Source organism: Myxocyprinus asiaticus, chromosome 7, assembly GCF_019703515.2.
Source record: "Myxocyprinus asiaticus isolate MX2 ecotype Aquarium Trade chromosome 7, UBuf_Myxa_2, whole genome shotgun sequence".
Lineage (NCBI taxonomy): Eukaryota > Metazoa > Chordata > Actinopteri > Cypriniformes > Catostomidae > Myxocyprinus > Myxocyprinus asiaticus.
The window spans coordinates 22,083,446-22,107,518 of NC_059350.1; the positions used below are offsets into that span (position 1 = coordinate 22,083,446).

A 24,073-nucleotide genomic window follows, 5' to 3' on the forward strand; every position below is an offset into this window, starting at 1 on the left:
AGGATCACTGACTTGGCCATGGTAGGCATGGATGCTGACTCGTTGGCCGTGGCTGGCGTGAGCGCTGGCTCATACAGCAGAGGCGGGCCTGGACCATGGAGCAGAGGTGGGCTTGGCCGTGGAGCTAAGGCTTGCTTGTGACATGGCATGGAGCAGACTGAAACTTGGCTGTGACATGGCATGGAGCAGACTGAGGTTCGGCTGTGACATGGCGTGAAGCAGACTGAGGCGTTATTGTGACGGGCTCAGGTGTTGCTGTGACATGGCATGGAGCAGGCTGAGGCGTTGGCGTGACATGGAGCAGGCAGAGGCATGGCTGTGACATGTCATGGAGCAGACTCAGGCTGTGACATGGCATGGAGCAGACTCAGGCTGTGACATGGCATGGAGCAGACTCAGGCTGTGACATGGCATGGAGCAGACTCAGGCTGTGACATGGCATGGAGCAGACTCAGGCTGTGACATGGCATGGAGCAGACTCAGGCTGTGACATGGCATGGAGCAGACTCAGGCTGTGACATGGCATGGAGCAGACTCAGGCTGTGACATGGCATGGAGCAGACTGAGGCGATATTGTGACGGGCTCAGGTGTTGCTGTGACATGGCATGGAGCAGGCTGAGGCGTTGGCGTGACATGGCATGGAGCAGACTCAGGCGTGACATGCATGGCATGACATGGGACGCTGTCTCGGCGGCCAAGACGTGGGACCCTGGCACGGCGGCCAAGACATGGGACGCTGGCTCGGCGGCCATGACGTGGGACGCTGGCTCGTGGAATGTGGCAGGCTTTGTGGGAGTGCCGAGTCCCACATCAGCCACTCCCACAGTAAAAGGTGAACCACTCACCAACCATTCCATTGGATTTTGCCTCCAGGCATCATGGAGCTGACCGGCTCATTTAGCCCAAAACTGAAGAAGTCTTTGTGGGCCACCTCATTAAAATCCACCCTGCAGGCCAGAACGTAGAATTCCTCAACATATTCCTCCAGGGGATGATTCCCCTGACATAGACGAAGAAGCCGAACTGCTGGGTTCATTTTGCGGTCAGGTATTCTGTAATGATGCTGGCAATGACAGGCAGACGATGATGATGAAGTGTAGAACCCAAGTCACTACAAAACATAAACATGAACTACACTTGACTATAAAACAAAAAATAAACATGAACTTGACTTGACTAAACTAGACTTGACTCGACTTGAAATAACATAACATGACTTGACCTGACCTGACCTGACTTCCAAACAACGTTACAACACATAATACCTGACAACAGACAATGGCAAACATGAGGACTTAAATACATTGACAAGGGTAAAAAGACAACCAATGAACAGACAGAAATATAAACAAGATAACAAGACTAATAAACTTAAACCAATGACAAACTAGAACTGATAACGAGTTAAACAGACAATAAACCAATGAATACAAGACACATGAACATGGAGAGAAACAGGATGATCACATGACTTGACATGGAAACGGGGAATCACATGACATGGCAGGGAAACAGGAAATAACATGACATGGAACACTTCTCAAAATAAAAGACATTAACACAAAACATGAACAAAAACACATCTAGATGTGACAGGAATGACAGTAAATAATCAATGACAGAATTTTTATTTTTGTGTGAACTAAGATCTATGTAACTGCTTGCTGCCTGTCTAGCATTTTACATTTACATTTATGCATTTGGCAGATGCTTTTATCCAAAGCGACTTTCATTGCACTTATTATAGGGACAATCCACCCGGAGCAACCTGGAGTTAAGTCTTGCTCAAGGACACAATGGTGGTGGCTGTGGGGATTGAACTAGCAATCTTCTGCTTACCCATTCTGTGCTTTAGCCCACTACGCCACCACCACTCCACCTAGCCTTTGAAGTGATTTCTGGAAAGTGTCAACACATTCATATCAACCACAACTATAGTATGGACTATCTGTATGGACTTTTAATTGTATGACAGCTTATATCTGCCTAAATATCTCAAAATCCTGATCCTCTCTTATTTTATGCTTTTGAAATGTTAGTTATTTAGACATCTTTTTGGTATTTGTTGAATAGAGAACATCTCTGAAGGACACAAGAAGGTCAACAGGTTAGGTTTATTTAAATGGGAAATTGTATATTTTAGATCTCCAAGTTCAAGCAAAACATTTTCTTGCTTCATCCCCTTGGTGGCAGACTACTTGCCATCAGAATCATACAACAACAGACAAGGTGCTGAGTTACATGGAACAGTACATCCTGAAAAGACCTTCCTACCCATCTTGTGTCGAAGTGCTTTAAACCCTATAAACATATATTAAAGCTGACGTATGTAACTTTTTTATGTAAAATACTTTCTCCTATCCCAGCTTATAGGTGCACTCAGTAATTTTTTCCTCATTAAAAAAGTGTAACTCCTAAAGACATAAATTTTAATTTTGCAATGTTCAGTATGAAGGAAATCATGACCACTCACATTAAAATGAAGACTCCAGTCATATCAGTAAACTTATAATAGCTGTTTTATTCTACATGGAGAGGGTCCGCACATGGGGGCTGCCTTGTTAGAATCACATGACTAGCTGAATACTATTCGCTTAATCTCAGTAACCATCCTGTTATTTGACACTTTCACTCATTGATTAAAATAATCATGGCTGACTGTGAAAACTAAATTTCTACAATGGCATCAGAAACTGAAAACTATTGATTTTAAATTATGCTGCATCCCCGCCACTAGGTGTCAGTGTAAGTCCAAGATGACACAAAGACAAAAGTTAAAGAGTGCACTTTTAATATACGCAGATACAACTTTAAATAAGCCATTGACAGGTTAATTTTCTGGAAAACTGTAAGCACTGTTTTCTGTGGCGATCTGAAGATTGCTCCATTTGTTTTGAGAGACCCGCTTAGATCTGCCCCAACAACATTACTCAACCAATGGCGTGAGTTGGACTATCACTTTGTTTGACCAACGGTAGATGGGGGGCGTATTCTGAAAGCTGTTTTGAAAACAAAGTTTATTTTTGCAATTCCGTTCTGTGGCACTAGTGGTGCAGAAATTACATACTTCAGCTTTAAAATTAGTGTAGTTTATTTTGCAGTTGAACCGTACTAAGAGCCTGTCACTAATGTAACTTTGTTAGGTTAATGTTAGTCTCAAAGAGTCTAGTCAACTTTTTTGCTTATTGCAACATAGTCTCAAGACAACTTTTTTATTAACATTTTTATTGATTCCATCTACAAGACAAATAAACAACATAAAATATGGAATCAGTTATATAAATTAAAGAGCACCTATTATGGTTTTTCAAATATTACCTTTCATGTAGTGTGATTAGCTGTTTGTGAATTTAAAAAAGTCTGCAAAGTTTCAAAAATCAAAGTGCACGACAAATGGAGTTGACTCCCAAAAGAAAGAACCAATTCTGAACACCTGAAACGAGTCGTTAGTAATTCCAGACTTACTTCCTGTACTAACCTATGTAATTTGTTAACAAAAAACCCACCTCTGGTCTTCATTGGCTGCTCGCAAACAGCTTTGACCCGCCCTCAAACACTACACTAAGCGGTAGACCAATCATAGCAGAGTAGGCTCTCTGAAAGGAGGAGTTTAGAATGAATCTTTTAGAACGGATCATTGAACGAGTCGTTTTTGACACTGGGAAAGAAAGGTAATGCTACAATTTAAATTATATAAAGTGTTTTTTGACCTTGGATGCATGTAAATCATAATAGGTGCTCTTTAAACCCCTCCCCCTGAACACAAACACCCACCTGACACAAACACGCACTACAGTGGTCACTTACAATACAACATAAAAATAAAAATAAAAAAAACCTAAAAAAATATATACTTTCAAAAAACAAGAATGCACATACACATCAAACTAAACATTTAAAATTCCTCTCCACTGCCCCTGCTCGAGAACCCACCAAAAAAGCCAAATATCCACCCCACTTCCTATTAAATAAATCCCATTTTCCCAACCTTCTAAAAATCGCCTCCTCCAATGCTGCCACCATCTCAAGACAACTCTTAATAATTCAAACGAGATGGCGAAATTGTAAGATATCTTACGACTTGACTCGTATGACTTGACTTAAGACTTTAAACTTATGAATGTTAATAATATAGTTTGTTGGTTAGTTTATTCTTCTCTATGGGAGTAGAAGTTTTATGTTTCCGTAGAAGCTAACTCGTAAAATGTCTTACTATTTACTATTACTACGACTTGTCATGAAAGCGAGTTGCCTTTTTCTGGTCAAGAACTGCTCATTTAGACAGGAAGATACGAACCGACTGACCGCAGCTCAGTTTCCGTTCATGATGTTTGAACAAGCTGGTAAATCTGAAATCTATGAGACCCCAATAATATCATTCCAATAATAGTGCATCAGTCTCAACAAGGAATTAGTTGAAAATGAGTGTAGACTTATGTGTTTATCCAAAAGTAATAAATACAGATTATTTCATGGACATACCTCTACAAGTGGGATTTGCATTTGTGCTTGAGAATGTCCCATTTTCTTACTAAGCCCCTCCAAAATTAAATAAAAAAAATTACCTTTCAATGATTCAAGACCACAAACCCAGCCAACTTTGGCAAATCCAGTGCTGTAGAGTGCTGTAGTAGTTATTCCTCGCACACACTCATTAAAACATGAGTGTGTGCAAGGTATCTTGTAAACACGACATTGCTTCCTGGAGGATTGATAAAAAATTTTGCATTCTGACCCAAAAAATACAGTAACTGGTATGTGGGTGGGCTGTTTGAGGCTGAGACTGGGTTAAGGTGGCTTGTCACTGAGCAGATGCTAAAATAACTTGCAGTATACAAATTGCGGGGATAGATCATTTAGTGCAATCTGGACTTAAGTGCATTATTCATGAGCAGAAGGGTGATAGGCTTCTCTCAGTAAATCTCTGGTTAACAATGGTATTTGCGTCTCAAGCTCAGAGGTGCATCAGACACAACACTTACATAAAGTGTCAGTACTGTTAGTACAAAGATGTTATGATTAAATGCCTAATCAAATCTTACCGTAAACAGCATAGTCAGACTGCAAAATTCACCACAATTATATACGTTAGCTGGATGGAAGTGTCCCAGTGGAATCGTTTTTGTGCTGATATGCCTACCCTTTTGGTGTGTTGAGTTACCCCATGTGACGTGTGGTAGACAGTCAGAGATAAAAGTGTTGGATCTGACAACCACCTCTGCTATGAATTTTAGCTTCTTTATCCACAGAATCTTGTTGCAACGAGTTCACAAGATCAATGCTATAAACAAACCACTGTAGTTTGGTGCAGACTTTTTGGCATACTCTGCCAGTGTTATCTATTGTTTTGTGTGTAACCAGATGTAGTTCATCATCACATTAAAAGGATAGTTCACCCAAAAATGAAAATTCTTTCTTTATTTACTCACTTTCATGCCATCCCAGATGTGTATGACTTTCTTTCTTCTGATGAACACAAAATATTTTTAGAAGAATATCTCAGCTCTGTAGGCCTTCACAATACAAGTGAATGGTGGCCAGACATTTGAAGCTCCAAAAACCACATAAAGGCAGCATAAAAGTAATCCATAAGATTCCAGTGGTTTACTATATGTCTTCTGAAGTGATGCAAGCCCTTTTTTAATATATACTATAAATCTCCACTTTCACTTTCACTTTCAGAATGTGAAAGTGAGAGAAATATAGTAAAAAATGCTTAAATATTGATCTGTTTCTCACCCACACCAATCATATCGCTTCTGAAGACATAGATTTAACCACTGGGTTCTGATGGATTACTTTTATGTGGCCTTAATGTGATTTTTGGAGCTTAAAATGTCTTGTCACCATTCACTTGCATTGTATGGACCTACAGAGCTCAGATATTCTTCTAAAAATCTTTGTTTGTGTTCAGCAGAAGAAAGAACGTCATACACATCTGGGATGGCATGAAAGTGAGTAAATGATGAGATAATTGTCATTTCTGGGTGAACTTTCCCTTTAACTATGAACATGTCCTACTAATGCCACATTTAGTTATGTAAAGACATTCATACATTTTTAAGTGTGGCTTAAGCTTGCAAATACTTTTTGGGGCCACTGTATGTGAAGCAATACAGCAATAAGTGCATGTCGATTAGATACCATTTGAAATCATAACAATGGCGATATCTATACCTCATGAAATGTAATGATTTCACAGGTATTTCAGGCATTGTTGCTAGGCAATGTTGATGCAGATGGTAAAAGGGATGACAAAAATAAGACAGACAAGTTTATCCATTGGTCAGTGGTAGAGATACACTTTTGTGTGAATGACGTTTCATTATTTAGTTGTATAGTTACTCCCTCTTGCCGATTACCACTAATGCCACTGAGCAACACAGTTGTGTATCATTACAAAATAGCTTGTTAATCGTGTTAACACCATGTGTTCTCAGATTTGATATTATAAAATTTATGATGATATAAAATATAGCCCATGGACGAAACATTGGCTATGCTATTCACGAAGACTTTTGTGTGATATTACAATGATTTTTAAGCTGTGCTGGCAGTGGTGCAAATATTTCAACGTTTAATATCTGTTCCTTGCTTTGGGATATGAAATGTTCTTGCCTGGTCAACAAGAATAATTTAGCTGGCTATTGATGTTTTCTTGTCTCAGAAGCAAAATGGCCATTAGCCTACACAGAATATTTAAATTGCCACAATAAAAAAAATAACAAAAAAAGTTTATTAACAATTCCTGGATGTTGCATGACAACACTGTTGTTCTCTAGCAATGCAATTTAACCATTATCTCTTCCATTAATAAGTAGAGATTTATGCAGTAAGTTAATTATTAGGAGTGTTTTGTTCAACAGTAATTACTCTTTTCCCACTAGGCTTTTTTATTCTCTGTCATTAAGTGGCATCACATGGGCACACACCCCCACAGCCCTCATTTAAATGCTCTCTGTATATATAGCCTCTTATAATGAGCTGTTTAACACTGGTGATGTCTGATCCATGCGACCCCCATGACTCATAATTTCCAGTCTGGCATTTGCCACGAGTTTCAATTGCTGCAAACTAAATACATTCCACAAGACATTTTTTAATTACATTTTTGTGATATTTCTTTCTGTTTTAGAAATATCTGACACTGTTATGCTTCTGTAAAAATATTATAGAACGTATTACAACTGTAAGACTCTAACATCAATACAAATAAATGTTTTAGAGGAGAATTTCTTTGAAATTCAGTTTTATATTACATCTAAATTAGCATAGCATTATCATTATAATATCAGGTAATCACTTGCATAAATGTATTTATTCTTCCATGAGACTGTATTTGATAGACTCTGCCTCTATCCTCTCTTTATAGCATAGCATTTGATTGTTTTTAGGATGAAGAACAATTGTCTCCAAGGTCTGAGTGAATTATACAGTCATGAATAAAAATGTCAACACCTGCAGAAAAGTTGATATCAAGATTCAATTGCCTTATCAGTATCAGAGTTTCTGATTGATCAGAAATTGTCAAGCAACAGTGCTGTCATTTTAACATATATGTACTACATTTTTATTATTCTGTTTAATCAGGTAAATTATATTACATGTTGCTTTTTTATATGCTGGGTTGTAAAGAGTACATCCAGGATTTTGTGGAAGGAAACGTTTTCCTCTGGGATATCCATGACTTTCATTCTAAATCTGGCACAGCAGTATGGTGAGACAGAGAGAGGAAACAAAAAAAAGAAGAGATGGACAGATTGATTTAAATTTACCTGCTTTGAACTTTTAAGAGTAAGTTATTTTTCTTCTTCATTTTTTGGCTGGCAGGGAGCACCAGGGAGTTGGAATAGGGAAGTATTTGTGTGTGGGTGGCCAGCATTTGCCTCTGAGTCATGCACACTTGTTATTGCATCTCCAGACTTTCAAGGAGGCCGGAAGGATTGTACTGTGCCTCTTGTGTCTCTCTGTGAAATGAAGTGAAAATGTAAGGGTGACACATTTTCCATAATCCTCAAAGGACTCCTACACTAGTGGCAGTTTCTGGGTTTGAAGTCATTAAGCTGTTAAACTGAGATAAATGCTTTTGAACTACCGTAACCGGAGAAACTTTATATCATCTCATACTTAAGCATCCCAAGTATTGTTCTTATTGAGAGACAGGATTAAGGTCAGAGAAATACACTTACTGAGAACTTTAATAGGAACACTATTGTCCTAATAAAATGCCCGACGTGGTCTTCTGCTGTTGTAGCCCATCCACCTCAAGGTTTGACATGTTGTGCATTCTGAGATGCTATTCTGCTCACTACAATTGTACAGAGGGGTTATCTGAGTTACTGTAGCCTTTCTGTCAGTTCGAACTAGTTTGGCCATTCTCCATTGACCTCGCTCATCAACGTGATTCCATCCGCATTACTGCCGCTCACTGGATGTTTTTTGTTTTTGGCACCATTCTGAGTAAACTCTAGGATCCCAGGAGATCAGCAGTTACAGAAATACCAGCCCATCTGGCACCAAGAATCATGCCATGGTCAAAATCACTGAGATCAATTTTTTTCCCCATTCTGATGGTTGATGTGAACATTAACTGAAGCTCCTGACCCGTATCTGCATGATTTTATGCATTGCACTGCTGCCACATGATTGGCTGGTTAGATAATCGCATGAATAAGTAGGTGTACCTAATAAAGTGGCCGGTGAGTTTAAGTCCAACATTAAGTTTAACATTAAATCTTAACTGCCTTTAAAGACTGTCATGTAATTTGATGTTGTGGGGACTTTAATTGCAATTACGTTATTTTGCTTACAATAAGGTTCTATTTGTTAACATTAGTAAATGCATTATAGATATAATTTACTAACAATTAATAATATTTTTTTACATCATTTATTAATTGTTAATGCTAGTTAATAAAAATACAATTGTTCATTGTTAGTTCATGTTAGTTCATAGTGATTTTAAAAATGTATTACTATATGTTTAAATAGTTCATATATAAACTAAAGATGTTAACATATGGAACCTTATTGTAAAGTTACCATGATTAGGCACTAAGGCACGGGAGGCCATGCTATATTGTGAACATAGTCACAGTTGAAGGGCGTTGTTAGGCACGACACGAAGCTCCAAAAAGTAGATAAAGTCAGCATAAAAAGTAACCCATCAGACTCCAGTAGTTTAATCAATGTCTTCTGAAGCAATCCTGTTGGTTTTTGGGGAGAACAGAGGAAAATATAACTCCGTTTTTACCGTACATCTCGACAGCAGTCTCATTGGCTATCATGATTTCAAGCTCGATTACACTTCCTGTAGCGCCATGCACATGCGTCAAGTGCTAGGAAGTGTAATCGAGCTTGAAATCATGATTGTGCATAGAGACTGCAATGACAAAAAGTAAACTCTTTAGAAAAATACATCTAACTCAAGAAATGGAAATATTTGACCTTCTAAAATGTAGAACTAAAAACCAAGAAAGCAGCCAAGGTTTTATATATATATTTTTATGGTTGTTTATTTATTTATAAATAAATTGACGTGTTTAAAATTCATAGGCTATGTAAATACTGTATTTGTTCAATGAATAAGGGTCAGACAAATGAGTAAATGTGACTTGGCTCTGCCCTCTAGCGGCAAATCCATATTTTAAACAATTTCCCACTTGCCTTTAAAAACCACAAACAATTAATATATCAATACAATTTAGATTTATGGTTAAATTGGATATGTAGTCCCCTTATGTCTGAACAATACTTCATGAATAAATTATGAGAAAGGAAAATCATCTTTCATACCCCAAAACTGTGATTAATATATGACTAATTGTTTTTAAAACATTTTTTGCTTAATCCTATCAACCTCTTATGCTTGTATTATATACATCCCAATGATATACAAGTCCTGCTTAAATACACAAGGTGTATTTAACAACTGTGCACAATTCCAAAGCTCAGGAGTCAGATCAGTATACCCCTTTCAATTGCCACTCAAAATACCACCCTAATTTTGATTTCTTTGGTCACACCTTGACTTGTTAAATTGACAGGAAACAGGAACTCTCCGAGCATCTCTGAAGACAGAATGAAAAGAAACTGACTTGATCAATGCATCTATACAACCTCATAACATAACCATGGAACCTCAGGCACAACAGCAACAAGGAGAGCAACCATTTTTAGACAACACAAGGCATCCCCCTGAAAAACAGCTGAATAAAATATGTGCACTCCAAATATCTAAACAAGATATGAACCCAGAAGACAAATTCAATCATTTCCAATTGATAAATGGAGAAAAGGTGAAAACAAGAAACAAATGTTGTGACTCACACAAAGTCTTGTTTTCATGCATTTGGGGGAGAACAGCAGGGTAGGAGGAGGACATGACGAAAAAGTACCAGGACTAAAGAGACAGCCCTTTATCACTCCTTGTCTTTACAGAGGAAGAGTTCTCTTGTCAAACTTGTTTACAACAATATGAGAAGATTGATTTTTGTACTATGAATTTGGAGACTGAAGTTGGAGCGTGTTGCCTGTCTAGATTTCAGAGGAACACGTCCACTTTGTTCTCCACAGTTAAAGGCATTGCTTGTATTCATTTACAACACAAGTTTTCAAAAAAAAGAAAAGTTTGTATTATGTTTGCCTTTCTAAAATTACCTTCTAAAGCCTGATGAAACAGTGGCACAAATTAGAGTCATAATCAACCTTGATAGACATCTCCTATTGTCACAAATAAATAGTAAAAATTGCATTTGCCATCTGTGGCAATTTATCCCAGAGTAGGCCGGTCCGTGACTATGAATGTAAGATTTTTTTCACTGTCCATTTATCTGCATCTGTTGTCAGTGTGGATGTGTGTGTTTCCATTTGTATTCAGTATGAACATATTGTAATGTGTCTGTGAATCTGAGTGCCGTGTATTGTTGTTGCCAGGCAATAATCAGGTGTTTGTGTGTATGCGTGCATGAGCACTAGTCCACTCCAAGGGCTTTGAGCTGTCTCTCAATCTCCTCATCTGAGATCCCATCTGCTTTGGATTTGGAGGCGGTTGGGGTCTTTCGGCCAGTTGAAGGGGCATGAGCCATCTGCAAAGGAAACAAAGAATCCATTATGGATCCAAATATAATGTAAATTATGGTGTTGGTCATTATGATACAGTCACTAAAGTGTATGATACAGGAAAACTACTACATTATGAAAATAAAAAGGATGAATCATTTTATAACCACTCATTAACAGGGATTTAATAGTTTTATATGGAAAAATCCATTTTAGAGATAATGCAATGTATTAATTATTAGCTGCACAACTACATATTTTCAAAATCATCTAATCAATTAATCAGTCTTAAAAAAGCCTTATATAATTAGGCTGGTTTTGGGGTCATCTGATCCCGACAGAAATGTTTGTGTTCAAGACATTTTTAAAAGTTAGACTTGTCACGCCACCTTAAAAACGCAATGCTCATGGCGGAACACTTAATCTGTGCAAGATGTGAAGCAACAGCTAAAGTCTTCTGTCTGAATGTATATGGGTGATTCTCACAAATCCTATTAAGAAAATGTCCTGGTCCTATTTTACTCATAACAAATATGAAAATATATTTTGCATATAGAAAATTTAGCTTTTGTAGTTTTTTGTTTTTTTTATTTTTATACAGTACATCATAGTAGTACTCCCCTGGTGCTGCCTCTAATTTTCGATGCTTTTAATAAAAACAAATAATTGTCCAACAGCATGTTTGTTTTTTTACTGTAATACAGTAAAAAATGACAGTTTAGGAAAAGAAAGATAGATAGCAGATTCGTTTAGTTCAGATTAGATATTCATTTTCAGTGTAGGCATTGGTTGATCATGGGTACACTGAGATCTGCCTTTGAGACTAAAATTAAAAGAAAAGAAATGTAATAATTTCATGATTCTGCTTTTTCAGTTCGCTGAAGTCGTGCTCTTAATACCTGTTCTCCTGATTTGTATGCTATTTTATTCTTTTTATATAACTTTTTCTCAATGTGTGTATTACTTTTTATTCTTAATTCATGTTCTTTTTTTTTTTATTTATATATCTTGTATTTTCTTTAAAATGTATATGTAAAGCACTTTGAATTGCCATTGTGTATGAAATGTGCTATATAAATAAACTTGCCTTACCCTGTGACAATTATCATTGAAAACAATGAAAATAATTAAAGTAAAACATCCAGACATGTTACGGTAATACGAATTGGGGTAAAATGCGCCTTAGCGTCCTGAAAATGATGTCACAATGCAAAAAATCTTAATATAGGCTTCCTTAACTTTATGAAGAACATTTTTATATATATTTATACACACACACACACACACATACTGTACATACATACATACATACATACATATATATATATATATATGTGTATGTATGTATGTACAGTATGTGTGTGTGTGTGTGTGTGTGTGTGTGTGTGTGTGTGTATAATTTATTGATTTATGGTTAAATATATGGATGCACCGATATGAACATTTTTGGCCGATACCAATCCCGATTTTAACAAAAAACTAACAGCCGATGCCAATATTTTGCCACTTACCATATTTTGTCATCAGATCACTGTTTTGCTCAGGAATTATGCTTAAAAAATGTACAAAGTAGGGCTGTCGATTTAACACGTTAATTCAGTGAAATCAATTATATACAAAATAACGTGTTAAAATTTTTTTACGGAATTAATCATGTCCCCGGACCAAAATAAGGAATATTCCTTCCATCTGAGCAATTCAAGCATGGACTATTCACTGTATAGGCAATGCGCAACTTATACAGACAGAGAGGCTCCTCTTTATCTCAGTGCGGCTTTCCTCACAAGAGTGAACATTTGGGGACACACACACACTTACACCAGGCACGTGTGGCATTGTACAGCTGGCGAGTCTTTCAAAAAGCTAGACAGAGCGCAGCTAAATGGAACACAATGCAGCATCTTCAAAACTGAACTTCAACTTAACATGCATATTAAAACGCAATGGTTATGGCGTCTCCTGTTATTTGAAAATAGACAGTTCACTATTCCATATTCTCTGTCTTCACTATTCCTGGAAGCTTTTATATTGATAAGAATGTGTGAAAACGAAATATTATAAATGCACACCTGATTAAATTGATCATAGAAAATGTAAACGTCTTAACTGCTAAGATCGATTGTTATTTGGAAACGCAGCCCAGGACATTTTCTCAACAAGTTTCATGAGAATCACGCATATGGCTGTACTTTGGATGAATTTAAAGACTTTTCAGAGGGTTTTACCTTACAAACTGTTCAACAGCAGAAGCACAGCACACTATCAGCACTTTAAGTAAAGTAATGCTAAAATATCAAAAAGATACAAGAACTAATCTAACTAGTCAACCTCACTGATCGAATAGTTGGTTGTTGGACGGCCATCGAGACCAATCCCTAGTAATCATAAATCTGTTTCCTTTGTCAGATCACTTAACAACCATGTAAATGAACAGTTAGTTTCAGTTAGCTTACAGGGATTCAAGATGGCCTACATAAACACAATCACAATTGGAAACACAATTTTTCTAATCTTACCTTTCCTGAGATCTCGATTCCAATTTCATCCAACACCTGGTTCACAATGTCCTGAGATTCTTCCTCATCACCAGAATCCTCAAAGATCTCATCCAGAGTGTCGTTCACTTTAAAAAGGGGTGGGGGGTGAGAAAGTCTTTCTTCTGGGATTTCTATTACATTTTTATAAAGCCCATTTCAACACCCACAATGAAAATAAATAAATAAAACACATCTTACTCATCTCTTCTGTCATGTCCATCTTTGCTGTCTCCTTCTGGAAGTTCTGCAGGGTCTGCATGGTCTTTTTTGGATCCATCTTTTTATTGACAGCTTGCATTGTCTTAAAGTGCATTGTTTTTGAGAAAGGCAAAGATATAAACAAATGAGTCACTAATTGATTCATATGTCCATTTTAAAATGGGCCCCTTCAGACTAGTGCAGTAATGAGAAGAGTGGTGGCTGTGTATCAATATTGAGGGTTCCCACCATTTTTGACCAATGAATTTCTGACCTTTCCAGGCATTTGTGATAAAAAATTCTTTTTATTTGGACAGAATGCCTAATGAACCATTTAGACCGATTTGTGAACCGTTTTGACTAATTCATGAAAATAAAAGAATGATTCACTGACAAATCGGAAATCACTATGGATTGTGAGCAACTTTTACTCCACACAAGAGCTCTAGCTCATGCAATATTTTAGAGAAAACAAAAACAAAAATACATATTCATTATACAAATTTCCATGACTTTTCCAGGCCTGAAAAACACAATTTTAAAATTCCCAGATATTTTCAGGTTTTGCATGGCCATTAGAATATCACTGCAATGTACCTATAATGCATTTATATACCAACAAATAATTTATTACAAATACTTTTCTGAAATATAACAAGAGCTGCTTGAGAGGTAAGTTTACTTAAAAGTGAAATATACACGCCTACAAGAATTGAGCAAATAAATTAATCTTGAGTTTAAACAAAAACGTCTCTTACTTTGGTAGTTGTGGCCATGGCTCCAGCCATCTTCATCTGGGAGTTCATTAGCTTGGTTTGTGTGGACATGGAGGTAACCTTAGAGCTGACAGCATATGTACGTGTTTTCTGTTTCCTCACTTGCACAAGCTGCTTGGCTAAAACCTTACAAGCATCTCTATTCCCCGTCTTAGCCATTTTCTTTATCTCCATCTCCTGTGATAAAATAAATTAAATGGAAGAAAGCAGTTGGTGCTGGATCTACTGACATTTTAATTGCATACACAATTCTCCCAGACAAACTTAAAATCCAAAATGAGGCTTTATGTGATTGTCATTTGATCATACTTATGTTAATATGATATATAAAAATAAAATATTATATAACAAATGTGTAAGAGATTCCACTGGCAACATCTGAAAGATAGTGCATTCAGAAATTATTCAGACCCCTTCATTTTTTTCACATTTTGTTATGTTGCAGCCTTATGCTAAAATGCTTTAAATTATTTTTTTCAAATCAATCTACACTCCATACCCCATAATGACAAAGCAAAAACCAGATTTTTGATAACTCTGCAAATTAATAAAAACTTAACTATTGAAATAACTGACCCTTTGCTATGACACTTGAAATTTAGCTCAGGTGCATCCCATTTCTCTAGATCATCTTTGAGATGTTTCTACACTTTGATTGGAGTTCACCTGTGGTAAATTCAATTGATTGGACATGATTTGAAAAGGCACACACCTGTCTATATAAGCTCTCACAGCTGAAAATGCATATCAGAGCAAAAACTAAGCCATGAGGTCAAATGAACTGCCTGCAGAGCTCAGAGACAGGTTTGTGTCAAGGCACAGATCTTGGGAAGGCTACATTGAAGGTTCCCAGGAGCACAATGGCCTCCATAATTCTTAAATGGGAGAAGTTTGGATCAACCAGGACTCTTCTTAGAGCTGGACGCCCAGCCAAACTGAGCAAAAGGGGGAGAAGGGCCTTGGTAAGAGAGGTGACAAAGAACCTGATGGTCACTCTGGTTGAGCTCCAAAGATCATGTGTGGAGATGGGAGAAACTTGCAGAAGGACAACCATCACTGCAACACTCCACTGATCTGGGCTGTATGGCAGAGTGGCCAGACGTTAGCTTCTCCTCAGTGCAAGACACATACAAATGCACCTAAAGGACTCTCAGACTGTGAGAAACAAGATTCTCTGGTCTGATGAAACTAAGATTGAACCGTTTGGCCTCAATTCCAAGCATCATGTCTGGAGGTTACCAGGCACTGCTCAACACCTGCGCAATACCATCCCAACGGTGAAGCATGGTGGTGGTAGCATCATGCTGTGGGGGTATTTTTCAGTGGCAGGTACTGGTCAGTGTTGAAGGAAAGCAGAATACAGAGATATCCTTAATGAAAACCTGGTCCAGAGCACTCAGGACCTCAGACTGGGCTGAAGGTTCACCTTCCAACAGAACAATGACCCTAAGCACACAGCCAAGACAACGCAAGATGGCTTAGGGACAACTCTGTGAATGTCCTTGAGTGGCCCAGCCAGAGCCTGCACTTGAACCCAATCCAACATCTCTGGAAAGACCTGAAAATGGCTGTCCACTGATGGTCCCCATCCAACCTGACAGAGTTTGAGAGGATCTGCAGAGAAGAATGGCAGAAAATCCCCAAATCCAGGTGTGCAAAGCTTGTCACATCATACCCAAAAAGACTTGAGGCTGTAATTGCTGCCAAAGGTGCTTCAACTAAGTATTGAGTTAAGGGTCTGAATACTTATGTCAATGTGATATTTCAGTTTTTTCTTTTTAATAAAATTGCAAAGATATAAAAAATCTGGTTTTTGCTTTGTCATTATAGGGTATGGAGTGTAGATTGATGTGAAAAAAATAAAAATAATTTAAAGCATTTAGCATAAGGCTGCAACATAACAAAATGTGAAAAAATGAAGGGGTCTGAATACTTTATGAATGCACTGTTTATAGTTACAATGGCATAAATAGCCCTTATTTAAACCTGAACCTTGTGCGACCCCGTGTACATATGCGTGGACGTTGAATTTTGTCTTCGTTATACGCAATACATTATTTAAGTTCATTTAAACCAACTGAACTCAGTTCAGGATACTCTGGATATCAGTAAAGGATTAAACTTTCAACACACAGAGTTATGTAACAAAACAGCAAGGCGCCGACCACAGCGAAGTTTGTCTTTGGGAGAAACGCTAATAAAACTACATCTGGTAAGAAACCTATTGAAGTTTTTACATTAAAACCTGTTTGAGTCAAAAGATAAGATTTTTTGCATGTTTATTAGGTGCTACTAGTTACAAATCAAAAAGGGAAATTGAAATTGCACACAGCAGTCACACTCAGGTCTCAGGAGGTTAAATAATATAATCATGAGCAGAGTCCTGTAAGTCATAATCCACTGACCATAAACAGACTCTCTGTGGCATTAATTACTAGAGGTAGGCAATTTAACGCATAAAAAATAACTATATAAATAATTAACACAATTAATGGACTATACTTTGTTTTCAGTTCCTTAAACATCACTAATGTTTTTTGTACCCACTTCCAGTAGCTAAAATTGGCATATATTGTATAAATTTCCAGGAGGTACATGCTCAACTCGGCTGCACATCCAAGCACAGAAAAAGATTGTATGGAGCAGTGTCCCAGGCATATTAAACACAAGAGTGAATTTACTGTCCAGAGAATGGAGACTTCAACCGCAAGTGGTGAGCCAGGTTTGGGAGAGATGCAGGCAAGCTACCTTATCTATTTGCATCACCGAAAACACTCTGTGTTTCCATCCAAGTTACAAGCAATGTGCGAATAAAGCTGCGTTTCCATCCCATGTGTTCAAAAGAACAAAATTGTCACTTCCAGAGAAATTGTAGCCACTATAACTTTTTTATTAATAAAATATTGGTGGAGAGCACGCAGACAAAACACTCTAGAAGAACTTTGTCTCTTGTCTGGGAGCGACAAAATAAACCTGCTTTTCAGCAAAGTTTAGGTTTGTATTCGACTTTTTTGCTCTGTAAACTCTATGCAGGCTTTGGAATTTCTGGACACCGTTATTTCAGGATTACGACAGCGTTTTGGTGCCATGTAAAAAAAAAAACAAACTAAGATTTCGAGAATAAAGTAAAAATTTCAAGAATAAAGTCATAGCATTATGAGATTAAAGTCGGAATATTTTGAGAATGAGTTAAAATTACCAGAAATGGTGCGTCATTATTACAACGATAGAATGAGGAGCCAGCAGCTTCATCAATGCAAGAAATGGATGTGGATGATTTAGTTAAATCATACTTTAGTTTAGGATTTAGCAACAAAGAAATCCTTTTTCATCTTTTGGCACATCAGTACGAAGTTATTTTTGGGATCCGGACACTGCAGTGGTTATGAATAGAATTTATTCTGGAGAAAGAACCAGACAGACGTTCGCGCAGTCCCGCTCACCATGGGTGATGCTTGGGCTGGGTTTCCCGAAGCTCTAAGTTGAACATTAGTAGCACTTATATTGTACTTACTACGGCATGTTTCCCAAAAACATTGTTATCTAAGTAGCATGTAAAAATGCATGTAAATTAACTAGAGCTACGAACCGCTCTTAAACCCATTAAGTGCAACTACATGTAATGTTTTCACATCTTATCAGATACAAAGGAACATTTAATGAATTATATTAATATATTTTGATCACTGGAAAGCCACTGCACATGGTTTCAGAGGATAAAAAAAATCAAATTGAAATCAACAGTCAGTCTCCGCAGTCTGTGCATGCGACATGATAGGTGTAAATTAGGTCTAAAGATAGATCTAAATTTACATGACACTGTGACAAGGAGGAGGGCATGGCCGGGCCGTGAGGGTGCACGGCCGGCGCTGAATCAGATGATCAGCGGGAGAGTGAGATAAAGGGGAGCCGGAGACGCCAGTTCGAGAGAGAGAGAGACGCACGCGGCCGCGCTGCATGTGTGTGTGTTTGTTTATGTTTGTTTTGAGTTGAGTTTTACATTAAAAGTTACGTTGACTGTTCAGCCAGTTCCCGTCGGCTCTTTGCCCGAGCTTTATCTGTTATAGACACATAATACAGTACTGAATAACGTTTTATTGGTCTTCTTTGATAAGCATAATTGTAATGACAACAGAAAGATGTGTTCTTATTGAACAGATTTGCTTAGAAGACATATGTGAGTAATGTGACTCTGCAGTTTAAAACTTAAATAGGCCAAAATAAATAATTAAAATATGGTTAACAAAGGAGGGTGAGAGTGTGCAATGAGTGATTCATTCTCCCTCTTCCTCCTCCCTCCAATAGATGATTTAAATAGTCCTAGTCTGTTTACAAGGCAGTCACAAATTGCATGCTGCATAATGGCAGTCAGGCTATAAGTGCACAGTAGGGCTGGGCGATATGAAAGAAATATATTCATGATATTTTTTGAAAAAAATAATCGCCATATCCGATTACATCATCAACTACCCCTTGCTTTATTGGTTTTGCTTTAAAAATTAAATTGATGTTCTGAAACATGAAAAACTTAAACCAACTCATATTTCTAAATTCGAATTACACTTCAAACGAAACGAAAAAGCTATAAGAATAATGAAGTGGTCAAAAAAAATTTAATAAAAGTACCCTTCCTTTTGCCATCACGCAACTATCTGTCTCCAATCCGAGGAAAATTACTAATACAAATTAAGATCTGAAGACAATTATAAATGTAAACATAATAATGACAAGGATAATTAAATTATAAATACATTTTAGGTTCAAGATGAACTTGTTTAGGTTGTATATACATCTGCTATATAAAGTGAACCTGCCCCTTTGTGTGTGCTCCAGGAGACACGCTCCCGCTGCACTCCTCTGAACAAACAGCACATCAGAGACACGCATCGACGGCTTTTCTGTTGTCTGTTCTTCAAAATATAATAAAGTGTGTTTCTTCAAGCTAGTGTCTGTGTCTACAGTTCAGCCTACTGATGTCCGTCATTTTAATCCTGTTCTTTGTGCATCTGTTCAGGTCCCAGCCAAAGAAAAAAAACTTTAGGCTATGTGAGAGCCCCTTATGATGCACATCGCATACATTCATGTTACATGCATTTTTTGCGCCACTTGCATTAATCTCTATGAAGTTGAGAATACATTTGAAACCCCGTCTTACTAAAGCCATCATTATTTCTGTAATTAAATTCTGTAAGAGTTCATTTATTTCAGCGCCTTAACAAGGTTATAAACAACTTCCATGTTTGTCAGTATGTTCACATTATTTTCATTTTGAGAAGACAAAGTTTCAGCACGTTTGGAACAGACAGCTCCCGTAAAGAAGCACTTACGTTCTACTTTATAACGAGCGATCTACTGTGCTAGTTTGGGAAACATTAAGATGATCGTAAACGATCGTAAAACAAACCTCACTAAGAATGAATTGTGCCCAGTAAATGCCCTATTTACTAGCACGTGCACTGGTTTAGCGCCCCATTCTATAAAGGAATTATGCAGATCAGCCAACAGTGCAAACGTGCCCGCAAAAAGTGTGCAGAATGCAATTTGCACACGTAGTTACGATTTTGCTGGCCGATTCTGAGCGCTATGGAGGATGCTGGAGACCGCATTTGAACACCCTGCTGAGACTGTACATCTTCACTGTGATCCAGACACCTAAATCATCTCTTAAACATGCCGAAAGTGTGCTCGACTACACAGGGTATCTGGATATAATGCTTTTCTCCATTATTTGATCAATTTTTGATGAATTACTGCTGAAATGATGGGTTGAAAATGTTCACAAACATCTCTTTTAAATAAAATCCAATTTAATACTTTCTACTTTTATTTGCAGCAGTAGCGCAATCTAAACTGTGCCACAGCACCAGGCAATTTTTGTGCAGAAAGGAATGAAAATGGCTGGGTTTCCCGATAACATTACAACTTAAGCGTTTACAATGATCTTATCAAATGTTGCTTGTTATTTTAAAATGGAGTAACGTCTGTCTCCCAAACCAGCACGTAGAGCCCTCGTTATAAAGTAGAAGGTAAAGTGATTCGTTATGGGAGCTGTCCGGTCCAAAGGTGCTGAAACTTTGGTCAAAATCAGTCCAGTAGTTTGTCTTCTCAAAATGAAAATAACATGGAAATACTGACAAAGAGGGAAGTTGTTTATAACCTTGTTGAGGTGCCGAAATGTATTAACTATTAAAGAATGTAATTCCAGAAATAATGATGGCTTTAGTAAGACGGGTTTCAAATGTATTAGTTCTCAGCTTCATAGAGATTAGTAAAAGTGACACAAAAAAAATGCATGTAACATGAATGTACGCGATGTGCATCATAAGGGGCTCTCACATAGCCTAAAGTTTTGTTTCTTTGGCTGGGACCTGAACAGATGCACAAAGAACAGGATTAAAATGATGGACATCAGTAGGCTGAACTATAGAAACAAAGACACGTGCTTGAAGAAACACACTTTATTAAATTTTGAAGAACAGACAACAGAATTATGTAATCGGATATGGCTATATGTTTTTGAAAAAATATCATGAATATATTTCTTTCATATCGCCCAGCCCTACTGTGCACTTATAGCCTGACTGCCATTATGCAGCATGCAATTTGTGACTGCCATGTAAACAGACTAGGACTATTTGAATCATCCACTGGAGGGAGGAGGAAGAGGGAGAATGAATCACTCATTGCACACTCTCACCCTCCTTTGTTAACCATATTTTAATTATTTATTTTGGCCTATTTAAGTTTTAAACTGCAGATTCACATTACTCACATGTGTCTTCTAGGCAAATCTGTTCAATAAGAATATGTCTTTCTGTTGCCATTACAATTATGCTTAACAAAGAAGCCCAATAAAACATTATACTGTGTTATGTGTCATGTAAATTTAGATCTATCTTTAGACCTAATTTATCACGTTGCATGCACAGACTGCTTATTGATTTCAATGGGATTTTTTTCAACACTTTTTTTATCCTTTGAAACCGTGTACAATGGATTTCCAGTGATCAAAATATATTCAAATAATTATTAAATATCCCTTTGTATCTGATAAACTGTGAAAGATGCGAGAAAATTATGTGTAGTTGCACTTTTTTTTGCACAGGTTTAAGAGCGGTTCATAATTCTAGTATTTTTAAGTGCTACTTAGAAAACAATGCTTTTGGGAACGAGCTGTAGTAAGTACAATTTAAGTGCTACTAATGTTCAACTTAGAGCTTCGGGAAACCCAGCCCAAGCATCACTCTCGCCGAGCGGGACTGCACGAACGTGTGTCTGGTTCTTTCTCCAGAATAAATTCAATTCATAACCGCTGCAGTGTCCGGATCCCAAAAATAACTTCATACTGATGTGCCAAAAGATAAAAAAATAAATCTTTGTTGCTAAATCCTAAACTAAAGTATGATTTAACTAAATCATCCACATCCATTTCTTGCATTGTTGAAGCTGCTGGCTCTTTGTTCAGTCGTTGTAATAATGACGCGCCGTTTCTGGTAATTTTGACTTCATTCTCAAAATATTCCGACTTCAGTCTCATAATGCTATGACTTTATTCTCGTAATTTTGATTTAATTCTCGAAATATTACCACTTTAATCTCGTACTGACTGATATGACTTTATTCTCATACTTTTGACTTTATTCTCAAAATAATACGACTTTATTCTCATAACTTTATTCTCGAAATCATCTATTTTATTTTATTTTATTTTTTTACGTGGCACTAAAACACCGTTGTACAGGATGACCAGAGCAACAGTTCAGATGCGATGATTGGTCTGCTGGTTAGTCCAGTTATGAATGAATTATTCAGTCACATTACTTTTTTGATGCACATCTTGTATTTCTAATAAATTCCATACGAGTTTATTCGGTAAATGTGTTTCCATCATTGTTTATGCGCATTTCTTCTTATCAGCCAAATAAATCAATAAATAAATCAATAAAAATCCACCTCAAGCGAGTATATACATATTTTATGCGCATTTTGGAGTTTTTATTTGCATCTTGGTGTTTCCATCCAGCAGTTTTTATGCAATATCCCAAAATGCGCAAGAAAATACGTGGATGGAAACCCAGCTACTCACTGCCATCTGAACCAGTGTCAAATGCAAAACAGAGTCTGCGGGACAGAAACTGAATGGCAGCCAGAGAAAATAATAGTTTTAAGATTTTAAACTTCAGCAAATTCAATTTGTTTTGTATCTGTATTGTGTCAAATAATGCATTGGCAGTGTACACTAAAGTTTATCTTGCCAATAAAGCTTGATATGAATTTAATCTGACCATTTGATCCTATTATTAAAAAAAGTCCACTGGAAAATGCCAAAGGATTTTGCCAAACTTTTAATTACATCATGCCCAGTGATATTATGGCATGTATACATATAGGCTAACTGCATCAAAGATTTATACCTGTAAAATATGTCCAATTTAACTCCATCAACAATATTAAAATAATTAAAATAATGACTAACCAAGTTCTTTGAGACAAAGTATAAAATAAATACATTTACGATTATATTTTAATCTTTGTTTTAATATGCAACGTACCATGATTTATTGCGATTAATCATAGAAAACAGTGTGATTAATTAGGTTATTTTATTTTTTATATTACAGCCCTATTAATTACATAACCTCATGATCTCACACACATCATAGGTGAGAAAGGGAAACTTTTGGTACCATGTGCATGTCACAGTGATGGGTGGGGATTCTTACCAGTTGTTTTTCCTGTTTTTCCAGTGCTGTCCGGTCTTTTGTAATCTGTCTCTGCGTTCCCCGCAGCTCTTTGTTCTGTTCTTTAATAACATCTGAGGATGAGAGGAGATATGGTTACCGATCACCACTTAAAGTATTAATCCTTGAAAAGTCTGAGTCAGTTATAACACATGATTTTAAGGCTTCCACATCTATAACAAGTGTTTATGACCAATACAGTTGTGGTCCATTGACTTCTATTAGATTTAACAATAAGATTTGGTTTATAGGCCTTAATGCGTAACTGATACTCATACTTCTAACAGTTTTCCGACTTTTAGTCAGATCAATACGATGTTCAAGAATGCTTTCAGTGGCAACTGTCCAAAACACAAACAGCAATGCTATAATTTAGCATGAATTCTTCGTTTTCGATAAACTCGCGAAACTAATGTCTTAGACTACACAGTTGACAAGCCAAAATAAATAAATAAATAAATAAATAAAAAATAAAAAAAGCCTAAATCAGATTCAATTTATTAAACAACTCAACAGTACTACCGAAACCAGCTGATGATTGACGCGAGATGACAAACAAACAAAGCCCCAGAGGGACAGAAAACTTACCATCTACAGTCTTTTTCTTGAATAACGAAGCCATGGCTGCAACAGCCTCTGTCGACCACGACAGTAAAAGAAAAATAAGTATATTTCAAACACTAATATCAACTGAGAGTGTCGCCTATCAATATATCATGACCATTTCCTGGTTTTGGGCAAGTAGGAGGTAAACTTCTC

At 37.0% G+C, this 24,073-nt stretch overlaps 1 protein-coding gene across 1 annotated transcript; it reads right to left on the reverse strand.

The window, feature by feature from the left end:
* Positions 1-9,694: 9,694 nt before the first annotated feature.
* LOC127444322 (charged multivesicular body protein 2b-like) lies at positions 9,695-24,071 on the reverse strand. Its single transcript, XM_051703613.1, has 6 exons — positions 23,903-24,071; positions 23,297-23,388; positions 14,556-14,750; positions 13,798-13,900; positions 13,579-13,685; positions 9,695-11,088 (listed from the first exon to the last, which is right to left on the reverse strand). The coding sequence occupies exons 1-6, from the start codon at positions 23,934-23,936 to the stop codon at positions 10,975-10,977; spliced, it is 645 nt and encodes a 214-aa protein (XP_051559573.1). The 5' UTR covers positions 23,937-24,071; the 3' UTR covers positions 9,695-10,974.
* Between the last annotated feature and the right edge of the window lie 2 nt (positions 24,072-24,073).

Excerpts from the sequence above, each read along its gene's own strand:
- LOC127444322 (XM_051703613.1), bottom strand. The coding sequence starts at position 23,936 with ATGGCTTCGTTATTCAAGAAAAAGACTGTAGATG. Across the intron at positions 14,751-23,296 it reads AAAAACAGGAAAAACAACTG|GAGATGGAGATAAAGAAAAT; the intron begins GTAAGAATCCCC and ends ATTTTATCACAG. Across the intron at positions 11,089-13,578 it reads GAATCGAGATCTCAGGAAAG|ATGGCTCATGCCCCTTCAAC; the intron begins GTAAGATTAGAA and ends TTTCCTTTGCAG.